At 43.0% G+C, this 25,881-nt stretch overlaps 1 protein-coding gene across 3 annotated transcripts in view; it reads right to left on the bottom strand.

Moving 5' to 3' along the window:
- The window catches only part of PCNX2 (pecanex 2), a 301,990-nt gene that overhangs the window by 115,748 nt on the left and 160,361 nt on the right, over positions 1–25,881 (bottom strand). For all 3 annotated transcript variants that reach the window (XM_043925987.1, XM_043925989.1, XM_043925988.1), the window contains 2 exons: positions 21,414–21,555; positions 17,005–17,182 (listed from right to left, as the gene is read on the bottom strand). In XM_043925987.1, coding sequence (XP_043781922.1) covers positions 17,005–17,182; positions 21,414–21,555 — 320 coding nt within the window. The remainder of the gene's footprint in view (positions 1–17,004; positions 17,183–21,413; positions 21,556–25,881) is intronic.

Genomic DNA, 25,881 nt, shown 5'->3' with positions numbered 1-25,881 from the left:
AGGTCTTGTCACAATCCCTGAGAATTAGGAATTAAATTTAATCGTGCATCTCTGTGTGTGTTTCTGCTTGTGATGGACAGTGGGGGTGCAGGTTCTGGTGTGTGGGGAGGTGGGTCACTGGGGAAGGAGGCAAGGGTGGACTTCAACACAGCAGAAACAGGAGGTGATGAAAGTAACTGAGGATAGAGGGTTACTTTTGTTCTTTAAGCATCAAATTGAACATGGAGTGGAGTGGTAGAAGCAATACATTTAATGTACACATTCTGCCTTCCTTTTCAATTCCTCAGTCCTTTAAATTCCGAATGTTAGCCTTTATCCAATTACTGTATGTAGGATAGTCTCCTGTCTTTGATTTTATTTATAATTCTCTTCCCCATACGGGAGAGGCAGCTTTCGAGATTCGGTTTTGGGGGGCTTCCTGCCTCTTGAGGGCTTTCAAGGTGGTGCTAGTGGTAAAGAACCTGCCTGCCAATGCAGGAGGAGACATCAGAGACATGGGTTCGATCCCTGAGTCAGGAAGATGCCCTGGAGAAGGAAATGGCTACCCACTCCAGTATTCTTGCCTGGAGAATCCCATGGACAGAGGAGCCTGGTGGGCTACAGTCCATGGGGTCACAAAGAGTTGGACATGACTGAAGCGACTCAGCACCCTCCCTCTTGAAGATTCATTAGAACTCTAAGGGTGACAAATGTAGGTTTTACAAAGAGGGTGTAAAGGCCAAGTTCATAAGACTCCTATCAGGATTCAAGCTACTGCTTTCACAGCAGGAAAAGAGCTCATGAATCGGTGATAGTCAAGTGTGGGCTCCTGGGAGACCAGGAAGCCCCTGAGGGGTGTAGACACTGCAGGCTCTTTCTCCATGCACTCCCCCGGGTGCTCACAGAAAAGATCAGAGAAAACCCTAAGGAAGTGTCTGGTGTGGTATAGACATGAAAGAAGGAAACAGCGGACACCTGGAGGGTACAAAACTCTGCTGGACCCCTTTTCCAGACTTCTCCTATGGGACACGCACTTCAGTCTGCTAGGCACCTCTGCCCATGGAATTCTCCAGGCAAAAATACTGAGTGGCATTCCCTTCTCCAGGAGATCTTCCTGACCTGGGGATCAAACTCGGGTCTCCTGCATTGCACACAGATTTTTTACCATCTGAGGCACCAGGGAAGCCCCAATCTGCAGAGGAAAAGCCAGCAAACACTGTTGTCGCCAGAGCATTGATAAAAAAAAACTCACTGCAGCTGGGAGAGGGGAATGACACAATAGGAACAAAGCCCTGCTCCTGGGGAGGGGGCAGGAGCACCTCCTGGACCAACTGCAGCTGGAGGAGGGACAGGGAGACCGAGAAGGACACAGCTCCGAGACCAAGGGACGGGGCAGGCCTGAGACTGAGGTTTAATCAGAAAGCAGAGAACGTCCTCCACCCTCTTCCTCCGCCACCAAGTTAACAAGCTTCAAGTGAAAAGTAAAAGCAGATGCTGAGGGAAGAGGGAAAGGAAAGGAACACCCCCACGTGAAGAGACACAGCGAGGAGCAGCTGGAAGCAGAGCTGAGTGCTGAGCAAATGTTGCTCTGGAAACCAAACCCCGATCTAAACGCAAGGTATCCCTTCAGGAGTTCTGAAGTCTGGGTACCTTGAGGGTAACCACAGCAACAACAAACCCCCAACCCAACTGTATTAACTCAAACTCTCCATCAAAAATCTAGCAGAAGGAAAGGCATGTCCAGTTCCAGGCATAAAAGCTCGTTGCTTTATTCTCTATGGCCCTCCACCAGAAGTCTAGCTTTCAACGAAAAATTATGAGGCATATGAAAAGGCAAGAAAAAAGAGACTCCTAAAACATAAAGCCACAATCAGAGCAAGAGTCAGATATGAACCACATGTTGGCACTATCTGACTGTGGAAATTAGAATAACTTTGATTAATGTGTTATGGGCTCTAATGGAAAAGGTACACAATGTGATAGATTAGATGAAAAGTTTCAGCAGAGAGATGGAAAGTTTAAAAGAGATACTCAAATGCAAATAATGGAAAACACACAAGAGAGACATGGAATGTTTTCAGCAGGCTCATCAGACTAACACAGTCGATGAAAGAATCAATGAACTCAAAGAAGGCCAATAAAAATGACCTAAACCAAAATATAAAGATAATGCTGAGTGAATTCAAAAAGAAAATATGGAGCTCCCCTGGTGGCTCAGGGGTTAGGAATCTGCCTTGCAATGCAGGGGACATAGGTCTGAGCCACTGTCCAGGAAGATCTCACAGCTGCCAGGCAGCTGAGCCACGAGCCTGTGCTCTGGAGTTCTCAACCTGAAACTACTGAGCCAGCGTGCCCCAGAGTCTATGCTCTGCAGCAAGAGAAGCCACCGCAACGAGGAGCTCTCGCACCACAACGAGAGAAAGCTCACATGCAACAGTGAAGACCCAGCATGGCTGAAAATAAATAAGCAAATAAAAATTTTAAAGACACATAGAAAAACATTACTAAGTATTCAAGAGATATATAACAATATCAAACTAACATAGGTGTTCTTTGAAATTCAGAAAGAGAGAACAGGACAAAGAAGTGTTTGAAGCCATAATGGAAAAGAAATTTCCAAAATTATGACAGATACCAAGCCACAGATTCAAGAAAGTCAGATAATACCAAGGGGGATAAATACCCAAACAAACAATAGAATAAACAAACAAATAATAATAAATCCTACACAACACTAGGCATATCATAATCGAATCACTAAAAACAAAAAGAAAAACCTTGAAGGCAGCCCCCCAAAAGGCACATTACACAGAGAAGAATAAAAGTAAAATTATAGACTTTCTGTAAGCCAGAAGACAATGGAGTGGTAGTTTTTAAAAGCAAAAATAGGGGTGGGGCAGAAACTATCAATATAGAATTCTATACCCAATGAAATGTCTTTCAAAAAGGAGAGAGAAATATTTTCTAGGCAAACAAAACTGACAGAATTCATTGCAAATAGACCTACAGTACAGAAACTGTTCAGGAAATTCAGGCAGAAGAAATACAAGTTGGAAATTTGGACTTACACAAACAAATAATGAATCAGAAATAAAATAGGTGACAATAACTATTTTTTCTTATTTTTAATTGCTCTAAAAGAGAAATTTTGCTCTAAAGCAAAAATAGTTAACAATACACTATGTGTTTTTAGCATATGTTAAATAAAATATATGACAATAATACCAAGGATACCAGGGAAGAAACTGTTGAAATTTCTCACACTATACAAGTAGTGTGTGTATACTCAGTTGCTTAGTCATGTCTGACTGTGACCCCATGGACTGTAGCCCACCAGGCTCCTCTGTCCATGGAACTCTCCAGGCAAGAATACTGGAGTGGGTTGCCATTTCCTTCCCCATCCAGGGATCAAATCCACATCTCTTGGGTCTCCTGCATTGGCAGATAGCTTCTTTACCACTAGCACCATCTGGCACAAGTAACAATATAATATTATTTGAAGGTAGATCCTGGTGAATGTAAGTTTTCTATTATTAATTTAATGTGTGTTATATGTGTTAGTCACTCAGTCATGGCTGACTCTTTGCAACCCCATGGACTATAGCCTGCCAGGCTCCTTTGTCCATGGAATCCTCCAAGCAAGAACTGGAGTGGGTTGCCATTCCCTTCTCAGGGTAGCTTCCTGACCCAGGGATTGAACCTGGGTCTCCTGAACTGCAGGCAGATTCTTTACCTTCTGAGCCATCAGGGAATCCCCATTAATGTAATAGTGGTGACTTAAAAAAAGAGACACAAATAATATTCCAATAGAAGAAATAAAATGGATTTTAAAAATAGTTCAAAGTTTTTCCTGCTACTCTTTCTTTCACTACTTTAATTAATTGCTCCCTTTGGAGATCTGCATAATATTTGGCTTATAACTTCCTATCACATGGAAAGTAGTACAGCATCCTGGTGATAAGACTAAGCTTTGGAGTTAGACCTAGGTTCTCATCCAGGCTCTGCCTCTCACTAGGTGTGTGATCTTGGACAAGGTTTACTCCTCTGAGCCTGAGTTTTCTCATGCAAAGTAAACATGGCAGGGACTTCCCTAGTGGCCCAGTGGTTAAGAATCCATCTTGTAATGCAGCAGATGTGGATTCAGTCCCTGGCCAGGAAGCCAAGACCCCATATCCCTTGGAGCAACTAATCCCATGAGCCACAACTTCTGAGCCTGTGCCACAACTAGGAAGTCCAGGGGCCACATGAGAGGAAAGAGCCTTCATGACACAACGAAGAACTTGCAGGCTGCACCTGAGACCCATCGCAGCCAGATAAATACATAATTTAAAATAATAAATAAATAGTGCTACGAAAATAAGTAAATATGGTAATGGTACCTATCTCAGAAAATGATTGTGTAGAGCAGATGAAATAATCCACATTAAGTTTTCAGTTCAGGACCAAACATATAATAAGTGCTCAATAAATAAAGGTTATTTTATTTATTTCCCTTACGACATTGCTTCAAAAGTACTTTTTATGTTTTTCTTTCCCACATTTTCCATTGGAGTGTATGCTCACCATCAGTGATACTGTATTGGTTATACTTGCACAGTTATCTTCTAATAGGTAAGTAACTAGTTAATGTAAGAACAGAAAGTGTTTTTCAGAAACAATGAGCAAAGAAAAGCCTCAGGTGGGTATTGGGTCAATAGAATTTTTCTTGTTAGACTCTCATGTACATGCCAGACCTATGCAATTACCACTAATTTTCCTGATTAAAAGTGATGTTTCCCCTCTTCTTCTCCATAAATATTTTACGATAGTAACCATCTCACTGTCATTGACCGCCTTTCTGCAACTGTGGCAGAAACAACATGGTTTGGTCAACTCAAAGTACTTTCAAAAGTGGTAGCAAAATGAAAGAAGTAATGAAAAAGTGTGTGACCTCGAAGATCTTGTCTTAAACATGAATGCGTGGTAAAGGACGCTGTTTGGAATCTTTAGGTTTATGTGTGTGCAAATTCTGCAGAACCAGAAACCTACACCCAATAATGGAGAACAAGTGCCAACTATTAGCCTTTTGTAAGGAAGGTGTTGCCCTGACTTAAACCAATTGAGCTCTGTCTTCAGGAAGCACTTTAAGGAGGGCTTCCTCACTGTTGAGTAAGAAGGTTTTCAACATTCTTTCAGTGAAGGAGTCTAGATTTGTCACCTTGGCTAAATTCCCTGAAGCCTCTCATGCAGCTTCTGTATGCCTCAAACACACACCACATGCCTGTTCTCTAAAGATTCATCAGCTACAGCCCTTTGATTCTACAGAGAAAGCTATAGAATTTTTTTTTTTTAATGAGAGCCCATAAATACTTCTTTGACATATTAGCAGGGACACACATGACTATGTTGATGTTTGAACAACATGACTAAATCCATGTATTTATTACAGTATACTCTGGCATGGGAAAAAAGGAAAAATGAAGGAAAAAGATATAACTCTTGCACACCAGCCTTGAAGTCCTAAATGGGAAGGAAAAACAGACCCTTACTTTGAAGGCTGAGGTGTAGACAATCTGTTAGCTTTCATTCCAGCCCTCTGTCCCTTTCCAGGAGATGAATTACCGGAACTTGTATGGTTTGAGTTAAGGGAAACCCATTCCCCTGGCATGTGGGTGTTGTCCTGGGGAGTGGAAGACAAGAAAGTTGATGTGTTGGGCTATAAATCTTGACTAAAAGGGTGTTTGGGGCTATTCAGGCGCTTCCCAGCAGTTATATGACACAGTTAAAAGTGGCATCACAGTGGGGCCACATGCCGTGAGCTGGCCAACTGAATGACATGAGGGTGTCACCAGTGGGGCAGACACACAGCGCGAAACAGACTGTGATCGACCCTCTCGACTTTGCGAGAAGGGCTCAGCTGCCCAGGGAGCATGGAGCAACACTCACAGCAGAACAGCCGGCTCTGCCGGTCATGCGCTGACTCCCCCACTGTGAACAGGACAGCAGGCAGCAGCGAGGCAGCGAAACAAGGCTTATTGGAAGCCAAGAAAATCAAAACACACACCACAGAAAGCCCAAGGAGGGAGTGCTGAGTAACCCGCGTGCCCAGTCTAAAATCACCCCTCCTCCATGTGCCGCCCTCCCCTCCTCCGTGACTCATCATCTCTCTAGAATAATAAAACATCACCCAGCCACCACGTCCAAGCTAGGATTTCATATCTCACAAACCAGTTTTTCAATCTTTGTGCTCTCAACTGAATGCAATTAATATGTATTGAATTACATAATCCTAACCTTGACCCTCACCCTTAACCCCTAACCCTGACCCTAACCAGGGCCCTGCATTTTGCTTGATGTTGCAGAAGGCAGGAAAAATAAGCACACCCATGGTCCCACCATTCGAGGAGTTTCCAGTCTGCTTGGGAACACGGACACATAAGACTGTGTTCTTTGTTTCTGGACAGAGTGCAGACCCTATGAACTTCTTTCTTGCACCATGCTGGGTGGCCATGACCCGCAAACGTGGGTCTGAGAGCCTGGGAGCTGTGCTAGTTCCTGTAAGTTTTGTGAACCTTCTGCAAACCAGTTTTTACTCCTGCGCTTGGCCATTCTGGGGATAGGATCAAGTTCATGTCTGGCTCTGTGACAGAGGGGCTTTGGGTAAGTTTCTGACCCATCCATGCAGAAGAGCTCCATGCAACACTCCACAGATATTTTTTGTTTTCCCACTGTGTGCCTGACCCTGTCCCGGAAACTAGAACATATCAGTAAACAGACAAAGATCTCTGTCCATCTGGTGGAAGAGATGATAAAATGAAAAACAAGAGAAAGACAGAGTATGTTAGAAGGTGACAAATGGTACAGCAAAAAGCAAAACATTACAGTGCGAATAGATGGGGAGGCTGGGTGTAGTAGGGACAAGTTGCAATATGAAAATTGGGTGGTCTTGGTAGATCTGACTAAGAAGGTCAAATCTGAGCAAAGCCTTGAAAGAGCTGATGGTGTGGGTCTTATCTAGCAGAGAGAAAGCTGTGAGACAACCTTATTGAAAATTTCAGAATTATAAAAAAATCAATAAACTTGATAAATCCATTCTTCAACACAGTAAGCGAAAATGACCTACAAATCAACTGAAAATGGAAAATGGAGCATCTGTCAACATTATTGAACCAAAACAATAATGCAGAGATGTTACAGCCCCCACCTTATTTCAGGATATCAAGAACTAGTCCACATGATGACCCTCTGGAGGAAGTGGTGCAGATGTCAACAAAAACTCAGATGAGAGACTTCCCTGGCAGTCTAATGGTTAAGACTCTGTGCTCCCAATACTGGGGGCACCGGTTTGATCCCCTATCATGGAACTATGATCCTGCATGTCACACAGCATGGCCAAAATAAACAAATAAATAAATAAATATATGCTATTTAAAAAAAAAAGAAACTCAGAGGAGGCAGACAGAAGCCACACTAAGGTAATGGAACTAAAGAAAATAACTTCTGCTGTCTATAGCATCCCAACTGGAGATGCTTAAAGAATTCAATTCTTGTATTAAGTGTCAAGACCTGCATTTTAAACACAGAGATGGTGACATTAAGTAAACATGGCACTCTGGCCCTTCATATCACACACATATGTCATGTTTATTGCTGGCAAGTGGACTAAACCTTTTAAACACAACTAGAATGGCATGTCTAAAGCCATTCACCTTTTCTAAGCTAATGAAGTATTAACAGCCTGAAAGTGGTTGTGACTGTGGAATTGTCTCTTAAATACCACTCCACGGAATAGCATACTACAAGGCTCCCCCAAATACCTACACTTACATATACTGACCTGCGGTCAGTGAGTATACTTTGTCATTTACAAACAGGCATGGAGGGCCCACTATACCAAAAGCACTTTTCGGTTCTGGCCTTTGACTTCTGTGAAGCCTCTATGTTGCTGATCACTCCTTCCTTCTTGAAAGGATTTCTCTTCTTGTTTCTCATTTCTCTGTACTTTACCTTGTTTCATGAGTCACTTCTGTTCCTCCTCCACCTAAGTCTTAAATGCTGACGATCCAAGTTGGAAGCAAAGAAGTCTTTTGGAAGGATTCTCTGTGGAGACCCTTTCCTGCACATCTTGTTGACCCAGCAACTCCTATCACAGAAATCTGTCTTCTGGAAACACTCATGTGCACCAGTATTTGAGTTATGAAATTGAATGTACTGGCATCTGATATTTCTTGTCTGCTCTCCCTTTCTTCTGTCTCTGACTCCAGTCTCTAAAGTTTGGTTAGAACTTGAGCGGCAGACAAGAGCCAAGCCTCAGTGACTGGAGGGTTTGCATCCCTCTGGCCACTGTACCTAGTTCATGAATGAACACAGGACACAAAACGAGTCAATGAGACTTCCCAAGACCTAGGCTAAAACCCTAGGAGAGATGCCTTCTCTTCTTTCTGGGATTATTAGCTGGATGAATTCTGTAAACAAAGAACCAATCTAAGAATGATGCCAGAAGAGGAAACATAAAAACAGAATTTTGATACTGTCATTTAAGGCTCTGGATCACACCATCAGTTACGCATGCGAGTATGCTAAGTCACTTCAGTTGTGTCCGACTCATTGCAACCCTATGGACTGTAGCCCTCTAGGCTCCTCTGCCCATGGGATTCTCCAGGCAAGAATACTGGAGTGTGATGCCATGCCTTCCTCCAGGGGATCTTCCCAAGTCATGGATGGAACCCTTGTCTCTCATGTCTCCAGAATTGGCAGGCAGGTTCTTTACCACTAGCACCATCTGGGAAGCTCTAGTTATGTGAACCAATAAATCCCCTTTTTTCATTATGCCAGTTACATCTGGGTTTCTGAAGTTTGTGAACACAGAAATCCTAACTACCACAGGAAAAAAAAGTGGAAACAAACTAAATGTCTTCAATGAGGGAATGGCTAGTCAAACTATGGTGTGTGCTGTGGAATACTCTGCAGCATAGAAAGAAGAGGCAATGTTATACATACTGTCATGGAAGTTCTCTAAGATATATTTTTAAGCAAAAAAAAGTAAGTGAAATGTGTAAAGAATGATCTCATTAATATTTTAGATTTTGTGTGTGTGTATGTGTGGTGTGTGTTGGAGCAGGGCATGGAACTGATTCCAGTATTCTTGCCTGGAGAATTCCATGGACAGAGGAGCCTGGTGGGCTACAATACATAGGGTCGCAAAGAGTTGGACATGACTGAATGACTCATGGTGTGTGTGTGTGTGTATGGTGTGTGTGTGTGTGTGTGTGTGTGTGTGTGGTGTCTGCACTTCCCCCATATGTCTTTTTATTCTGGCCCTAATTAATGAGATCACCTAATCACTGGAATACCAGATGGGAACACTCCCAGACATGGCTCTTCTTCCCACAGTCCACTTCTCTCAACATCCCCATGGTCACTAAATGTTATCAGCTCCACCTTCTAAACACCTCCTGGATTTGTCCCTTCTCCTTGTCCTCATTTCTGCCTCTGCTGCCCAAGCCCTCATTATGAGTGGCCTGGCTTATTACTATATACATCTACCCAATCACCAAGACTCCACGCTTCCTTATCTTTCATTCTCCCCCACAAAGAGATGTTTCTAAATGCAGTTCTGAGCCTGTAATTCCTCCGCCTGACAATCTCCAGCAGATACATTAATAGGAAAAATGTCCAAACTAAGGGGCAAGGCATGCTCGGTCTTCTCTGATCTGCCTCATGACGGCACCTCCAGTTTGACCTTCTCACCATCCCCTCCCCACATCCCACACGTAGCAAACATCTGGCAGCTTCCAGAGCACACCAAGCCTTCTCTCACTTCAGCGCCTTTGCAGAGGCAGCTTCCTCTGCTTTAGCTCACTTTTCCCCGCCTTCCTTTCCTGCCTCACTCCCTCTTTCTTCAAAGATCAAGGGAAGCATCCCTGTTTCTGATTCTCCTAGAATTCTCCTAGAGGGATGGGGTACCATTCTTACGTATACTCTTGAAATGCTCTGCCCCGGCCACCTCCCTTGTCCTACTTTACTGTAACAATCCCTTTACTCATGTGACTTCTTTCCAGAGTCCCTAAACAGGGGGGTCACAAAGTATAGGCTCAGAACAGAATCCTGCTCTATCATTTTATAGCTGTGAGACTTCGGGGCAATTAACTTGATTTCTGTGCCTCTGTTTCTTCATCTGTACAATGAACTGTACGCAGCCACAAAATTGTTGTGAAGATTAAGCAGGTCCATCTACACAGAGTGCTGGAAATAGTGCCTGGCTTATGGAAAGCACCCAATAAGGACTGCTTTCATTCATATTATTAACCATCTTTGTGTCTAGTCCAATGACCGGCATGTAAGAGATGCTCAATAAATGAACAATTACTTTTTAAAACAAGTATTTTGAAAAAAATACTTCTGTAGAAGCATTCATTCCCCAAGATGTGGTTCCATTTTAAGGTGAGACTTTATACCAGGACACATAAAATAAAGGAAAATGCCATTTAGAAACCAATTTCAAATAACTTAAATGATAATTGCAGTCTTCCAGAACACAGCCACTCATCACAGCTTTGGGGCCATCATTCACACAGCTTTATGTAAAAACCACCTCATCCATCAATTTTAACATCATGAATGGTAAAAGTGCTATCCCCCACTCTAACACTCTTTAGAATTTCATTTGTAACACAATTTGGAAATGTTGGCAGAATGATTCTCTGGCAGGACTATTTTTTCAAGTCCTACTTCTCCAACTAAAAATTACTAAAAATTTCAAGACAAGATGGTCTCCAAGAACTTTTTCATTACCAGTGGGAGAGCACGAACCCTTTGTCACCTTTGTTCCTGTCACAACCAAATCGTCCTTCCTTGGATCATGCTTCACTGTCCCCCAAAGATCCATGCATATCCACGATGCTACAAATTCATTACATCAGAAGAATGACTGCTGGTGAGACAGGCTGAGACCTGGGACCCTCTGCGGCAACACTTGTACCTGGACGACTGCCTCCTCGAGCAACAGAATACAAAGAAACTACAAGGGACCGACAATAACTGTGTGTGTGCGTCTGCTGAAGCTCCAATACTTTGGCTCCTTGACGTAAAGAGTCAACTTACTGGAAAAGACCTTGATGCTGGGAAAGATTCAAGGCAGGAGGAGAAGGCAGCGAGAGACAATGAGATGGTTGAATGGCATCACCAATTCCATGGAAATGAGTTTGCGCAAACTCTGGGAGATAGTAAACGACTGGGAAGTCTGGCGTGCTGCAGTTCGTGGGGTCACAAAGAGTCAGACACAACTGAGCAACTGAACAACAACGTGCTGTGCACACCTGGAGCGAATTGTAGGTAACGAGATACACGGAGACCAAAGAGCCCGACGGCCACTGCGGAGGAGCCAGACGTGAAAGCAGGGTACCATGCATGCCCCCCGCACACAGCCACACCAAAGGTGAGCAAACCCCCTGAGCCTCTCCTCCAGCCCAACTCCTGGACACTCCCCTACCCTCACCCTAAATAAGGAACTAACTTCCCTCTCCCCACCTCAGAGAGTGAGCAAGAGAAACTGTTATTTGGTCTGCTATCCCCTGCTGCAGCAGGGGCCCCAATAAAGCTTTGCCTGACCTCTGATCAATTCCTATTGATTAAGGAGGCCAAGAACTCTGGTCAGTAACAATGGGACAGAAGAGAGAGAGGAAAGGGATTGAGAGGCTAAGGGAGAGAGGACAGAGGGGCCTAACTCCTTGAAGGGGTTAAATTGAAAGAGGTGTGTGGTTGGAGCAACAGACCTCACGGGATGGAATATGTGGGGACCCTTCTTTCCCTCCGCTGCTCGTCTCCCCCATCCAAGAGCCCCATCCACAAGGAATGTTTCATCCTCTGTGTCAATGCATGCATGTGTATGCTCAGTTGCTTGGTCATATCTGACTCTTTGCAACCTCATGGACTGTAGCCCGCCAGGCTCCTCTGTCCATGGGATTCTCCAGGCAAGAATGCTGGAGAGGGTTGCCATTTCCTCCTCCAAGGGATCTACCCAACCCAGGATCAAACCTGAGTCTTCTGCATCTCCTGCATTGGTGGGCGCATTCTTTACCACTGTGCCACCTGGGAAGATGACTGAGTCAATGCAACCGAATCCTTCCTGCTGAGCTCTGGCCCAGAACTCATGACGTCCCACTTTTCAGCAGATCTGGCAGACAGAGGAGACCAGCCAACATTCATCTTGCAGACCTCGGGGGGATTTGGGAACTGGAGGAGGGAGAGAGTAACACGCAGGCAGGCTCTCTGGAAGCCATCTATTTCACCCTCTGGACCCCAGAGCTTTGATCTCGCTCCACAGATCATCTCTCTGTAATCATATCACATCTTTCTTTCCACCCATAAAGCCTGAAAGATTAGGGACAACTGACTTATGATAATAATAACAAGTCCAATATTCACGCAGCTCGTTTCTTCCAAGGAAACTGGAGGCCCTTCCAAGTTCTCCCCATTCATCTTGCAGCCCTTCTGCCAGGCTAACAGCAGTTTTGCTATTTAGCAAAACAGGAGCCGGGCTGGGGAAAGAGCTTAGAGATTTTGCGATGGTAAATGAGAGGACGATGGTAAATAAGTCAGACATTGATGAGTCTACTGAACAAACAAAATTTCATATTGTGCAATGAATCCCCCTAAAGAGCAGTATTCCCTGCAAAAACAATATTGGAGGTTTCTAGAAAGACTCTAAGAAATATGTTAAATAGACACAATTTTTTTTACAGATATCTTAAAATGTGGAGAAAGAACAGAAAGTAGCCGTTGAGGTTGGCAGGCAGGATCTTTACAGGAAACATTAACTGTGACCTTCCTCATCGCCACTGTTTTCTACTGGCCTGTCTTTCCAAGAAGACCTTAAAGACCTTTCTTTAACTATGTTTTTTACCAGGGAATCAGATCTCGTGTCTTATTCCAGAAAATTTGCTGCTCTGCCAAGATAGAGTGAGCAGGCATCAGATGGAGCCAGGGATGTTTCAGGACTAACTTGCTAATTCAGGGTGCTGATTCTTCCAGCTTTTGTCTCACTTGCTTTTTTTTCTTTTAGACTCTGCTATTATTGCCATCCTAAAAGCAGACTATTCAAATTATACTTGCTAAGGCTCTCTCAATTAGAGGAGACGGGAATGCTGTCACTATGGTTCTCTCTGAAATTATTGGTGCTTCAGAAAGATGACAGTAAGTGGAACCCAAATGCCTGCAGCACTGGGTTTATTTTTTACAAGTTTTGATTATATATTAGGGTATAGCAAATTAACAATGTTGTGACAGTTTCAGATGGACAGCAAAGGGGCTCAGTCATACATATATATGTATCCATTCTGTCCCCAACTCCCCTCACGTCCAGGCAGCCACATAACATTGAGCAGAGCTCCTCGTGCTATACAGTAGGTGCTTGTCCGTTATCCATTTTAAACACAGCAGTGTGAACATGTTAATTCCTTAGGAAGCATCACTATGAACAAAGCTAGTGGGGGTGATGGAATTCCAGTGGAGCTATTTCAAATCCTGAAAGATAATGCTGTGAAAGTGCTGCACTCAATATGCCAGAAAATTTGGAAAACTCAGCAGTGGCCACAGGACTGGACAAGGTCAGTTTTCATTCGAATCGCTAAGAAAGGCAATCCCAAAGAATGCTCAGACTACCGCACAATTGCACTCATCTCTCATGCTAGCAAAGTAATGCTTAAAATTCTCCAAGCCAGGCTTCAACAGTACATGAACCATGAAATTCCAGATGTTCAAGCTGGATTTAGAAAAGGCAGAGAAACCAGAGATCAAATTGCCTTCATCTGCTGGATCATCAAAACAGCAAGAGAGTTCCAGAAAAACATCTACTTCTGCTTTATTGACTACACCAAAGACTTTGACTGTGTGGATCACCACAAACTGTAGAAAATTCTGAAAGAGATAGGAATACCAGACCACCTGACCTGCCTCCTGAGAAATCTGTATGGAGGTCAAAAAGCAACAGTTAGAACTGGGCATGGAACAACAAACTGGTCCCCAGTCGGGAAAGGAGTACATCAAGGCTGTATATTGTCACCCTGCTTATCTAACTTATATGCTGAGTACATCATGTGAAATGTTGGGCTGATGAAGCACAAGCTGGAATCAAGACTGCCAGGAGAAATATCAATAACCTCAGATATGCAGATGACACCACCCTGATGGCAGGAAGGGAAGAAGAACTAAAGAGCCTCTTGATGAAAGTGAAAGAGGAGAGTGAAAAAGCTGGCTTAAAACTCAACATTCAGAAAACTAAGATCACCACATCTGGTCCCATCATTTCATGGCAAATAGATGGGGAAACAGTGGAAACAGTGACAGACTTTATTTTCTTGGGTTCCCAAACCACTGCAGATGGTGACTGCAACCTTGAAATTAAAAGACACTTGCTCCTTGGAAGAAAAGTTATGACCAAACTAGACAGCATATTAAAAAGCAGAAACATTACTTTGCCAACAAAGGTCTGTCTAGTCAAAGCTATGGTTTTTCCAGTAGTAATGTACGGATGTGAGAGTTGGACTATGAAGAAAGCTGAGCACCAAAGAATTGATGCTTTTGAACTGTGGTGTTGGAGAAGACTCTTGAGAATCTCTTGGACTGCAAGGAGATTCAACCAATCAATCCTAAAGGAAATCAGTCCTGAATATTCATTGAAAGTACTGATGCTGAAACTGAATCTCCAATACTTTGGCCACCTGATGGGCAGAGCCAACTCATTAAAAAAACCCCGATGCTGGGGAAGATTGAAGGCAGGAGGAGAAGGGGACAACAGAGGATGAGATGGTTGGATGGCATCACTGACTCAATGGACATGAGTTTGAGTAAGCTCCAGGAGTTGGTGATGGACAGGGAAGCCTGGCGTGTTGCAGTTCACGGGGTCACAAAGAGTCAGATACAACTGAGCGACTGAACTGAACTGAACTGAACTGAACATGTCAATCCCAAACTGCCTATCTCTTTTCCCCTTCTTTTCCCGCTGGCAATCACAAGTTTGCTAAGTCTGTGAGTCTGTTTCTGCTCTGTAAGTAAAGACTATTAATTTATTAACAGTTTCAGACTATGTACCATCAGGCTCCACCCTCCTCATTATTCTATGCATAGGGTGGCACTAATTGCCCACGTGGGCAGGAAGAAGAGCAACAGGTCTGTGTAAATGCTTCCTCTCCTGCCAGCAAGCCCTCTCGATCTGGACATCCGCCCCTACCGGACATTTTAGCAGTAGCCATTTCTCAACTGACCAGCAGGCTGATCAGTGGGGAGGCTGCTGTCCCCCCAGCAAATGAAAATCCCTGTTCCTATTGCAGAAGTGGAATCACTTAAGAAGACTATTACCGGAGGAGCTCACCCTTCTCTGCTAAGCTCTTGTTCACTCGGCACCTGGCGCTAATACAGGAGGCTACTGAAACAAACGGTTCAGTACAGAAAAGCAGCCACACTACTTCATGTCCTAAGCAGGGTGTGACTTTTCTTTTTCTACTTATGATGGCTTTAAAAGTCCTACCTCATATTTAGACAGCACATGTTACTTAAACCTTTCTCTTCTTGGAGAAGGAAATGGCAACCCACTCCAGTATTCTTGCCTGGAAAAGTCCACGGACAGAGGAGCCTGGCGGGTTGCAGTCCATGGGATTACATGCCTAAGCATGAGTATGCATGAAGAGGGTGGAGGGAGATGGGTTGGTAGCAATAAACTGGTAGAACTCAAACAAACAAAACCTTCTCTTCTACTTAACATTAATCAATCCTCTCACCTGGTGAGACTGGCATCATTATGTATAATTTTCTAAGATACTAGGGTTCAGGAAAGAATATACATATTACCAAGTCAAGATATAAATAATGCCAGAGTGAGGAATTCAAACTATTCCAACCCATTTTGCATCTGATAATAAGCTCTTATTGCTATGAGTAGTAAAATTATTTACAACTTCATCAATGCTTTCAAGATCAAAGGAGACAATTTTACATTTATTATGTGAGATCATGGACATTTAGACATAATGAAGAAAAACAGATTATGGAAGCCTGTGACTTGAATCATTAGAAAAATGTAATAAATTTATCAAGACTAAACAGACCCCAGACAAATGGAAAACAAACCTTTGTGGGTTAAAGACCAAAGCTGAAACTTGGGAATAAAATGTGGAAACTAGGGTGGGCTGCCAAAGTGATATAATTGGAATATTTGAATTTTTGTCACTTAGAACAAGAGGAAGCCAGGTGAAGGAAAGGACAGGTAATATATACAGAAATTAATAGAACTAATTCAATAGAAGTTAAAAATGAAATTCAGGAAAAGAACCTTCAAATTTAAAAATGATTACCCAAAAGGGGGAATAGGACATCATCAGGGCAGAAAACCATGCCTGCTATATTAAATGGAGCATGTGAGGAAAGAGTTTTCCAAATTCTTTTCCTAACTTCTGTTTACACTCCAGCTTTGTTACAGGGCTCAGAGCACATACACTCAGACCAGTATTCCAAGGAGCTTACCTTCCTTTGTTAAATGTTAGGTACTACTCCCATATATTTGCCTGAACTGTGATTAGGGTTTCCCACTGCCCATGGGTGAACTTACACCAGATGAAATCTTGACCTGAGACAAGCTAAGGGAAAGAAAGTATTCCAAGAGTCACAGCTCCCTGGTTCCACTTTACCTCCAGAGGCAAAATGCTAAGTTTTTTTTAAAAAAGAAAATTAGTCTGGTTGCTAATTTTTAATTCCAAGCACTTTGAGATCTATGAAGTTCCACAATGAGATTGTTAACAGAGACAAAGATCATAAAATTTCAAGCAACACAAATGGCTAATTTATGCTAATTAGTGATTTTTGGCAAATAACATGGCATACGTCCATTCCATGGGGAATGCTCCTCAAATGGCAGCAAGAGTGTGACATGCATATGAAATTCAATTTAATATAATGCTATAATTTTTTTAAAGAAAATGTTTCAACCTCTTAAAGCATTTAGTGAGAAATGCACCTTTTCTATTTTGAAATGAAGAAAAGAGCTTAACTTGCCTTGCTGAATAAAATGGACACCATGAAGAAATCCAGTAAGAAACTCTCTGAAATATCTTTGTAGTCGAAATGGAAAAAAATCACTGTGAAGCCCAAGTGAGTAAACTGGTGGACTGGGTTACAGAAAGAGGTCCGCAGCAGCTTCATGCCTGCAATGACCATCAGAAAAATGTCCCAGCTGTTGAAAAGGAAAGAAAGGAGATGATCAGTGGTGGTCCACACGCTGCTGGGTGAGTTACAACGGCTCACGAGTCTTGAGTGCTTACTGTGAGTTATGCACATTACAAAAAGCCAAGACGGTGGGTTATTATCTTCATTTTACAGAGGAGTAAACTGAGTCTCAGAGTTTTAGTCATTCATCTCACGGGGTGACAGTAGAATTGAAACTGGACTCGCCAACACAGACTCTGCCACTAGAGGCAGCTTCCCCACTGTGCTCAGAACTTTGCAATCAAGGGCACAGAGCTTCCTGGGAGCTTATCTGAAGGAGCTACTGCTTTGTCAAGTTCCACGGGAAGCTTGGTGGCAAGTGAGAGAGCAGGTTGTCCTTGTTAGCATCAGCTCAATGCAAGCCTTTAAAAAAATTACAAAATCTCACTGAATCAATGCCGTAACAGTGCGAAGTGTTAGTCAGTCTTGTCCAACTCTTTGCAATGCCATGGACTATAGCCTGCCAGGCTCCTCTGTCCATGGAACTCTCCAGGCAAGAATACCAGAGTGGGTTGCCATTCTTTTCTCCAGGGGATCTTCCTGATCCAGGGATCGAACCCAGGCCTCCTGCATTGTAGGCAGATTCTTAAACATCTGAGTAACAGTAGCTAATATTAAATTCTGAAATGAGGAAAAATCCCACTGTCTCAATAAGACTGTTGTTACTTTACATATTCATTGCAATGTTTTCCACCATATTTGTTGTCTTTGTAAACATAAGCTTTCTGATCTTTTTTTTCCCCACTAAAAATTATATCAACAACATGACCCAGGACCCCACGCCCTAGACCTTCTGAGTTACGAAACAGGACAGAGGCAGACCCGCAAAGAAATAGCAGGACTCTGCTGTGAGGACCAAACTCCTCAGTTCTCCTGTCTAACTATTCTGGGGGCAGGTGCTATGTGCACAATTCTAGCAGACAACAAGGTCAACAATCTACCTACCTTGAGACGGGAAGGTAACTGATCAGTGCTCAGAACAGCCAGAAAGAGCACACCACTACCTCCTTGAGGGGTCAGTCCTTTTGAAAGAAAGTCTTGCACATTTTAACCAGATTTCCCACTAGTTTGAACATCCTATTTGGTAACTCAAAAGAAAAAGACGTGGAAATATGTTCCAGAGAACAGTTGCACTTAAAAGAGAGGTTTCCTTTTTAAAAAATTTTATGAACATATAGTTGATTTACAATGTGGGGATAATTTCTGCTGTACAGCTAAGTGACTCACTTATACCCTTATCAGCATTAATAATACCTCAGGATCCAGGCAGTAAAAGCATGTCTCCTAAGTCTTGGCATCTATCAAGTACAAAATTGTCATTTTTGTCATCAAAAAGATCTAATGGTAGTATTTTCATTGGCCTTTGGCCTCAATCTAATAATTTATACACTTTCAGACCTAGTGTTGCAATCGATTCTACCCTGTCCCTGAGTGAGGTCTGGCCAAAGCACTGTGTGGACTTAGATTTGGCTTCTGAGAAAAACTAGCCCTGATTCCATGCAGATTTGGGGAGAGTGGGAAGGTGTTTAGTAACCTCTATTCCTTCAGCGAGGCTGAGCACTGCTCTATAACCCCTTTCTTCTCCAGTAGAAACTAATGGCCATGATGAACATACAGTATGAAAACAGGACTCAGGCCCATCTGCCTTTGATGACAGCCCAGGATATGAGAATGCCTATGACACAGCCAAAGTTCTTGGGGCGAAGGGACCCAAAGATAAGGTGTCCCAAGGCTAGGGATATTCTGGTTTTCAAAGGAGAGGAGTGGGTTTTCTCGGTTATTCAGGCAAAAATCTAGATGAGGGTTAACTCTAAACTTTGTTTTCCATGACTATGACTAAAATGGACAGCACCCATTTTATATTTATTAATGACAACTGGCGAAGACTAAGAGAGAGCTTACGGAGTGATGCTTGTGGCTTTTCTAACACTGCAATAGCAATGGTTACAGCCAATGGTTCACAGATGGTTGTAGGCTTAGCTGAAGATTTTATAAAGGCTTCAGTAGCAGTCAGTGAACAATGGCCTGGGACAGAGGCAAAGCATCCCTTTAAATCACACTGGCAGATGCCTAACAAGACCCCATGAGGCACCCACTCATTATTTACCAGCCCCCACTCAATCATCCATCCATCCGTCCATCCTCCTACCATTTCCTGTTATTACAAGTTGAATAAGAAACAGTGCCTGCCATTGAGGAGTTCACAATCTAGTACCGTGGTTCTCTATGAGGGTCAGGTGTGGGCTGGGCTTACCCAGGTCTCTAGGTCTCTAGGAGATACTGACACATGGCCTCCTGCTGTCCTGTTTGAGAACAGCTGGTCTAGCGGGATGCTTGAGCTCTTTAGAGTCTTTAGATTTTACAGATTTTAGAGAGACTTTTTGAGTCTTCAGATGGATGCCTCAAGAATATAAAGGAATCATCACTTTGGGCTCTGAGAAAAAGAATTCTGTGGGTATCATCTGGGAGTTAAGAGTATTTGCAGGTACATAGGTAAGGTGCCACTTCTTTAGTGTCTTGAAAAAAATGACAGGAGATAGAGATTAATACTACTTCAAACTGGACTATCAATGAATTGTGAATTGTTTATTCGACTCTTCATAATTCCTAACCTTTATATCCATCCTCCATCAATAGCCAGAGCTGCTTGGCCTCAACTGGCAGGCTTAACTCTCAAGGTCCTTGTCCTGATGTTGGGAAGTGAGAACTCTCAGTGCTTTTGCTGATTATCCCAGGGCAGCCCTGGTACTTGGCTGGCTGTTTTGGTTCTGACTGTGAATGCTTGTTTGGGAAACTGAGGATCTACCTTGTCCCAGAATGTCCTCATGGCGTCAGCCAAAATGGTACCACACTGGAAACACCTGCCACTAGAAAAGCACTGGATGTTCTAGACGTAGGGTTATCTCATGCATGGGGCCCCACCCAAACTGAAAGGTCTGCAGTCGCATCAGCTGCCTTCTCTGTCTAGTAAGACTAAATCTTCATCACTGGATCTGAAGTCTAGGAGTTTAATTACCAAACGGTATGGACTTCCCAGGTGGCACTAGTGGTAAAAAAAAACCCACTTGCCAAGGCAGGAGACATAAGAGACATGGGTTTGATCCCTGAGTCAGGAAGATCCCCTGGAGGAGGGCATGACAACCCACTCCAGTATTCTTGCCTGGAGAATCCCATGGACAGTGGAGCCTGGCGGGCTGCAATCTATAGGATTGCAAAGTCGGACATGACTGAAGTGACTTAGCACACACATATGGACTTCTTGCCCTGGCCTGATTGAACCAGGTCTGGACTAGAAGGAAAGCAGAGTCTGATAAAGACAGGAAGGTTATAGGGTCATTTCATTTAGCGTCTGCTTTGAGTGACCATGAATCTACTCAAGGTCCAACCAAGAAATCACATGACTTTTATCTGAGTTTGCTTTATCTTTGACAAATACTGATTAATTTGTTCTCATCACACCCCTAAAGGAAGACTAGGCCTGCTTGGCATTACACATAAGGGTTGATATGGTCATGTCATGACTCAGAAGCAAATCTGAGAAGAAATCTCTTTTACATCCTCCTCCTCTATTAACTCATTGGCAGAACTGTCAACCTTTTGTAGGAAAAACACATCCACAAATTATCACGTAGACTTTCATTTGTAAATTCAGAGTTCATTTTAAAATACAACATTTTGCAAAAACATGAGCATTTTGATGACATGAAGTCTCTTTGTGGTCCATTTTTCCTTTTAATTACAAGGCTTCTCCTGATAAATGCAGAGAGAACAGTGACAGTGATTAATTTCCCCCTCCCTCAAGCACAAAATGATAGAGTCTTTGCTAAATGAAATGACATGAGGCAATTCATAGAGTTGTAAGCATGATCGTCAGAACTCCAGGAACCCCGGGATCACACTGTGCTGCCATTATCTCGTTAAGGCTTCTGACTAAGGTTCCACAGGATGACTCTCAAATCTATTGACAATTTATTTCCAAGATCACTTCAAGCAGACCTAACTCTGTTTGCACCCCAGTCTTTCAACAATAACCATCTAGCCACAGCAAGTTTGAGTAAAAGGCCACCATGGCTTACTGATACTTGGCCCATCATTAGTAGACAGAAGTTGGCTTTTGCTGCAGCCTGTTCAGAGAAAATGCACTAGATTTTGAAAACATGTTGATTCAAATCATGGTGTGAATAAACTTCTCCACTTACTGGGTACCAAGTCGCCGGTAATTGCTTATTGAAAACGCATCCGTTGTGAGGGCATTCAAAATGATTGCTGGGTACAAGATGTATTTTTCAAAACACTGAAGCCAAACATAGAGTCTTTCAAACCACATTAAATGGGCAACATCTGAAAGAAACACAAAACCACTGAGAACAGCCACCAATCAAATTATTTTTCTTAAGTACATGTGATAATAAGTGATACTCTCCTTCCTTTCATTCAAAAGCTGCAGAACTCTAGATACATGATAGACCAATTTTCTTTCTAAGCAGGCGCTTTTTGCTTTGTTTCTACATTGTTCATAAATAATAATATACAGTATAGGCAAGTTTCCTAATTTTTCAAGTCAATTGATTTTTTCATATTATTACTGGAACCAATGAAATCAGCTGTCACATCACATCAAAGCATCACAGAGTGAGTGAGGTGAGAAAGTGAAGGATGGAGACTTGGGGAACAATCTCATGGACCTGTCTCCTCTTAAGCTTGGCGTTGCTTCTGAGTCTGGGGCTTATTTCTGGGCTCTCTCTTTTGTCATCTATAAATCCACAATCAAATCCCTGGCCATCTATATATGTACCAGAAAGCTGATCCCCAATCTCCTGTCACCATGAACGTATTAAATTTCTGTGAGTCTTCACAATGAAGGAAGTATCATGGAAGGAAGGTTCATTTTCACAAGGGCTAAAGTTTTAAGTTATACCAATCTGGGTTTGCATTCAGACTCTACCAACCACTAGTGTGTGGTCATGGACAGTTGCCTTCATCTTTCTTAGCCTCAGTTTTGTATGTTCTGTTCATCCTTCCTACTACTCACAGTGAAGAAATCAGCTCTCCTGCCCATGATGGGGTAAATGCAGTAGCTCTTACCCATCTCTTCCCACTTCTCTCTCCGGGGAGAAGTGGATGGTCCAACTGGTCAGAGCACACACGTCCTTAGGTCATAGTATTGGGGATAGGAAAACACCGCACCCCTGCCCTCCTTGGCTTTCCTTCTCCATGGGGAGTGCACAGCAGGTTTAGATCCTCAGGTGGGCCCATCTCACCACCCCCAACTCCCTGCAGATCTCTGTCTGCTAGTAACTGAGGGGCTGAGGCAGACCCCAGCCCACCATTAGAGCTGGGCAAATGGGCCAGACACGGCAGGACTCAAAGCCTAAATCTGCCGAGAGGGAAGGGGACCCCATCAAACCTCTGGAATCATAGCCTCCTTCAACAATTTATAAGTTAAAAAACTTACACCCCAATAGCTTATAATGAAAAACCAACAGAGCCTGGTAGGCTTTACACTGTTTGAATGACACAAGGATCAATTCATGAAAAACAAACAGCGGACACACACTGTACAGAGGGACACAGCAGGAACATAAATGCGCCGTTCCTGCCAGGTTTCCTATCCAGGATTAGAGACAAATTAGCATTCCCAACCGGCTTCACTGGGACTTCATGTGATGGGCACAGAAAGCAACACACACACACACACACATTCTACTTCCTCCTTTATGTGGTTTAAATTCTATATAAGAATATATACGTTTATAACTCAAAAACACAGAGGCTATCCTCACATGATTGAGATTATGAGAAGAGGTTTGGCATTCAGAAATCTTGCTTGAAAATAATTAATTTGAATGAGATAGGCATCATGTGAATGGACAGAGTAAACACTTTATCACATGGGAACCAGCAAGAATAAATACCCCAGTGATCAGCTTAACAATCACAAGAGAGATACAATGAGAAATTATCAAATTAAAGACAAATTTTACTTAAAAATGAAACAGGGAGGAAGTGTTAAAGGAAAAATAGTTCAAGAATAAGGATATTGGGAAAGAATTCAACTTTGAGTATTCTTAATGGTCAATGTGCAATGTTTTCTGGTCAGGGTTTAAAAATGGGTTAATTAATAAGGAATGAAGTTTATGATATATAATTGGCCTCCCTAGTCGCTAAGACAGTAAAACATCTGCCTGCAATGCAGGAGACCTGGGTTCGATCCCTGGGTGGGGAAGAGCTCCTGGAGAAGGAAATGGCTACCCACTCCAGTATTCTTGCCTGGAGAATCCCATGGACAGAGGAGCAGAGTCAGACACAACTCAGTGACTAACACACACACACAGGTATATTATATATTTTACATGTAGGTAGAAAGGTAAATCTCCAAGATCCCTCCCCAACTCTTTCCAAGTAAATGACTTTTATCCCTACTTCCTAGAGAAAACTGAAGCTATTAGGCATAAATTTCCCCACATCCCAACCCCTCAACTACAAATTAATCTGTATTCACACCCACCTTCTTGCTCCTCCTAAGGGTGACCCCATGGATGCCATGGACCCCATTATTTCTGACACCTCGGTTCCCTCTTTACTAACCAATGGCTCTTTCCTAATGGCGAGTGGCAAGATTCTGGTCTTGGCCAAGTTGAAAACTTGCCTTCCCCAGCATCTCCCTCTAGTGCTCATCACTCTGTCCTTTTTGGCACAGTCAAGATTTTTGGAAAGGTTGGCAACGTCTGACAATCCCAGTTCCTTGTCTCCTGTTTCCTAGTGAAACTTTTGCACTAGGGGTTTGCAGCTACCTCTGCCCAGAACTGCCAATGGCAAGGCCACTTGTGAGCTCCCAAAAGATGGATAACTGATGCTTCTCAGTATGTTACTGGAGTTAAAATTTTCTGAGACATAAAATATCATTGATTTTTCCTTCTTTCTACAACCCTCACCTTAGCTTCCCTGCCTTGCCAATTCCTGTTGTTGTTGTTTAGTCACTAAGTCATGTCCGACTCTTTGGCAACTCCACGGACTATGGTCTTCCAGGCTCCTCTGTCCATGGGATTTTCCAGGAAACAATACTGGAGCTGGTTGCCATTTCCTTCTCTAGGGTCTCTTCCCCATCCAGGGATCGAATCCACGGCTCCTGCATTGGCAGGCGGATTCTTTACATGGAGTCACCTGGGAAGCCCAACTCCTGCCCGTGCTCAAACCTTTCTACTGTCCCCACTTTCTTTGCAGGTGCCTCTTCTTCTCCCCTGGGTCAGTTGCCTTCCTTGGACTTCTTTGCCATTTTTCTCATTTTCTTGGACTGATCACCTCAATAACCCTAATGTTAATTATTACTTCCATGCTGATGACACTCAGATCTGTAACTCAGTCTTCCATCTCTCTTCTGGTGTTTCCTAGATCTAGACACTCAACTGAGTAGCTTCATCTGATGTCCTAAAAAAACTCTTCAAATACAATATGAATTCAGTCAACCTCCACACCCCCGCTCCTCCTCATGAACTCTTTATCTTATTTAACGAGATGTGCATTTGCTTAGTCATGCAGGCAATCTACTGTGGGGTCACCCTGACTCGGTTGTTCTCAATCATGATTGCATGTTGGAATCACCTGAGGCCAAGGCTGAAAAATACTTTCCTAGAACGGCGATTCTCAAACTTGGACATGCAAATAAACTACTTGTTATAAGGCAGAATCTGGCCCAATAGGTCCAGAGTGGAGCCGGACACCCTGCATTTCTAACAAACTTCCAGGGGATGCCGACGCTGCTGGTCTCCGCACCCACACAGTACGGAAACCGGTACCATTAGCATCAGCATCCCCAGGAAGCTTGTTAGAAATGCAGATTCTCAGATGCAGTCCTGGGCCGGCTGAGTCAGAAACCTATGGGCTGGGCCCAGCAATCCGTGTTTCACAAACCCTACAAGTGATTCTGATATGTGTTCGGGTTTGAGAATCACTGTTCTAGTTCTTCCTCTATACAGGACTAGACTATGTTGAGTCTATGTGCTTCTTACCTATCTCCTCTCTTCTGGTTTCACTGTTCAGATATGCCGTCTCTTAGCCTTAAAAAAATTGTAACTGTCGTTTATCAAAATGAACTCTCTCTTTCCTAACTCCTTCATTTGTGTGCACTGGATGCCATTATTCCTTACCTACATAAGGACCTTTCTCTGGGCAGGCCCATTCTCCTACTTATTCTCTCTGTGTTGAATCATCCTCATCAAAATATAAATACACTGTAATATCTTTAGTCCTAAAAAAAGATACCCTCCCTTGACCATTTTCCTTCCAGATGCTGGATATTTTCCAGATACTGCCCCATTTCTTTGCACCCCTTTGTAATAATTTCAAAAAAAAAAAAAATTGACTACACTCACTTTCTCCATAACTTAACTCCTTTTGTCTTCTGAGTTCACTCCAGTTCACTCCAGAGTCATCCCAAGCAATTCATGAAATTGCTTTTCTAAGGACCTCACATTGCTATTCAATGGTCAGCCTTAGTCCTCATCTTACTCAACCTCCCAGCAGTATCTGATCCAGTTTATTACCCCACACTTCTAGTAATTCCCTACATGATCTTATCCAGTTCCATGGCCTTAAACATTTACTGTCAATATGTTGTTGACTACTAAACATATATCTCCATGCATGGACCTCTTTTCTGGGCTTCAA

The sequence above is a fragment of the Cervus elaphus genome, chromosome 15 (genome assembly GCF_910594005.1).
Source record: "Cervus elaphus chromosome 15, mCerEla1.1, whole genome shotgun sequence".
Taxonomy (NCBI): Eukaryota; Metazoa; Chordata; class Mammalia; order Artiodactyla; family Cervidae; genus Cervus; species Cervus elaphus.
Note: the sequence above shows the minus strand (reverse complement) of the source record. Positions and strands in the feature narration are given on the sequence as shown.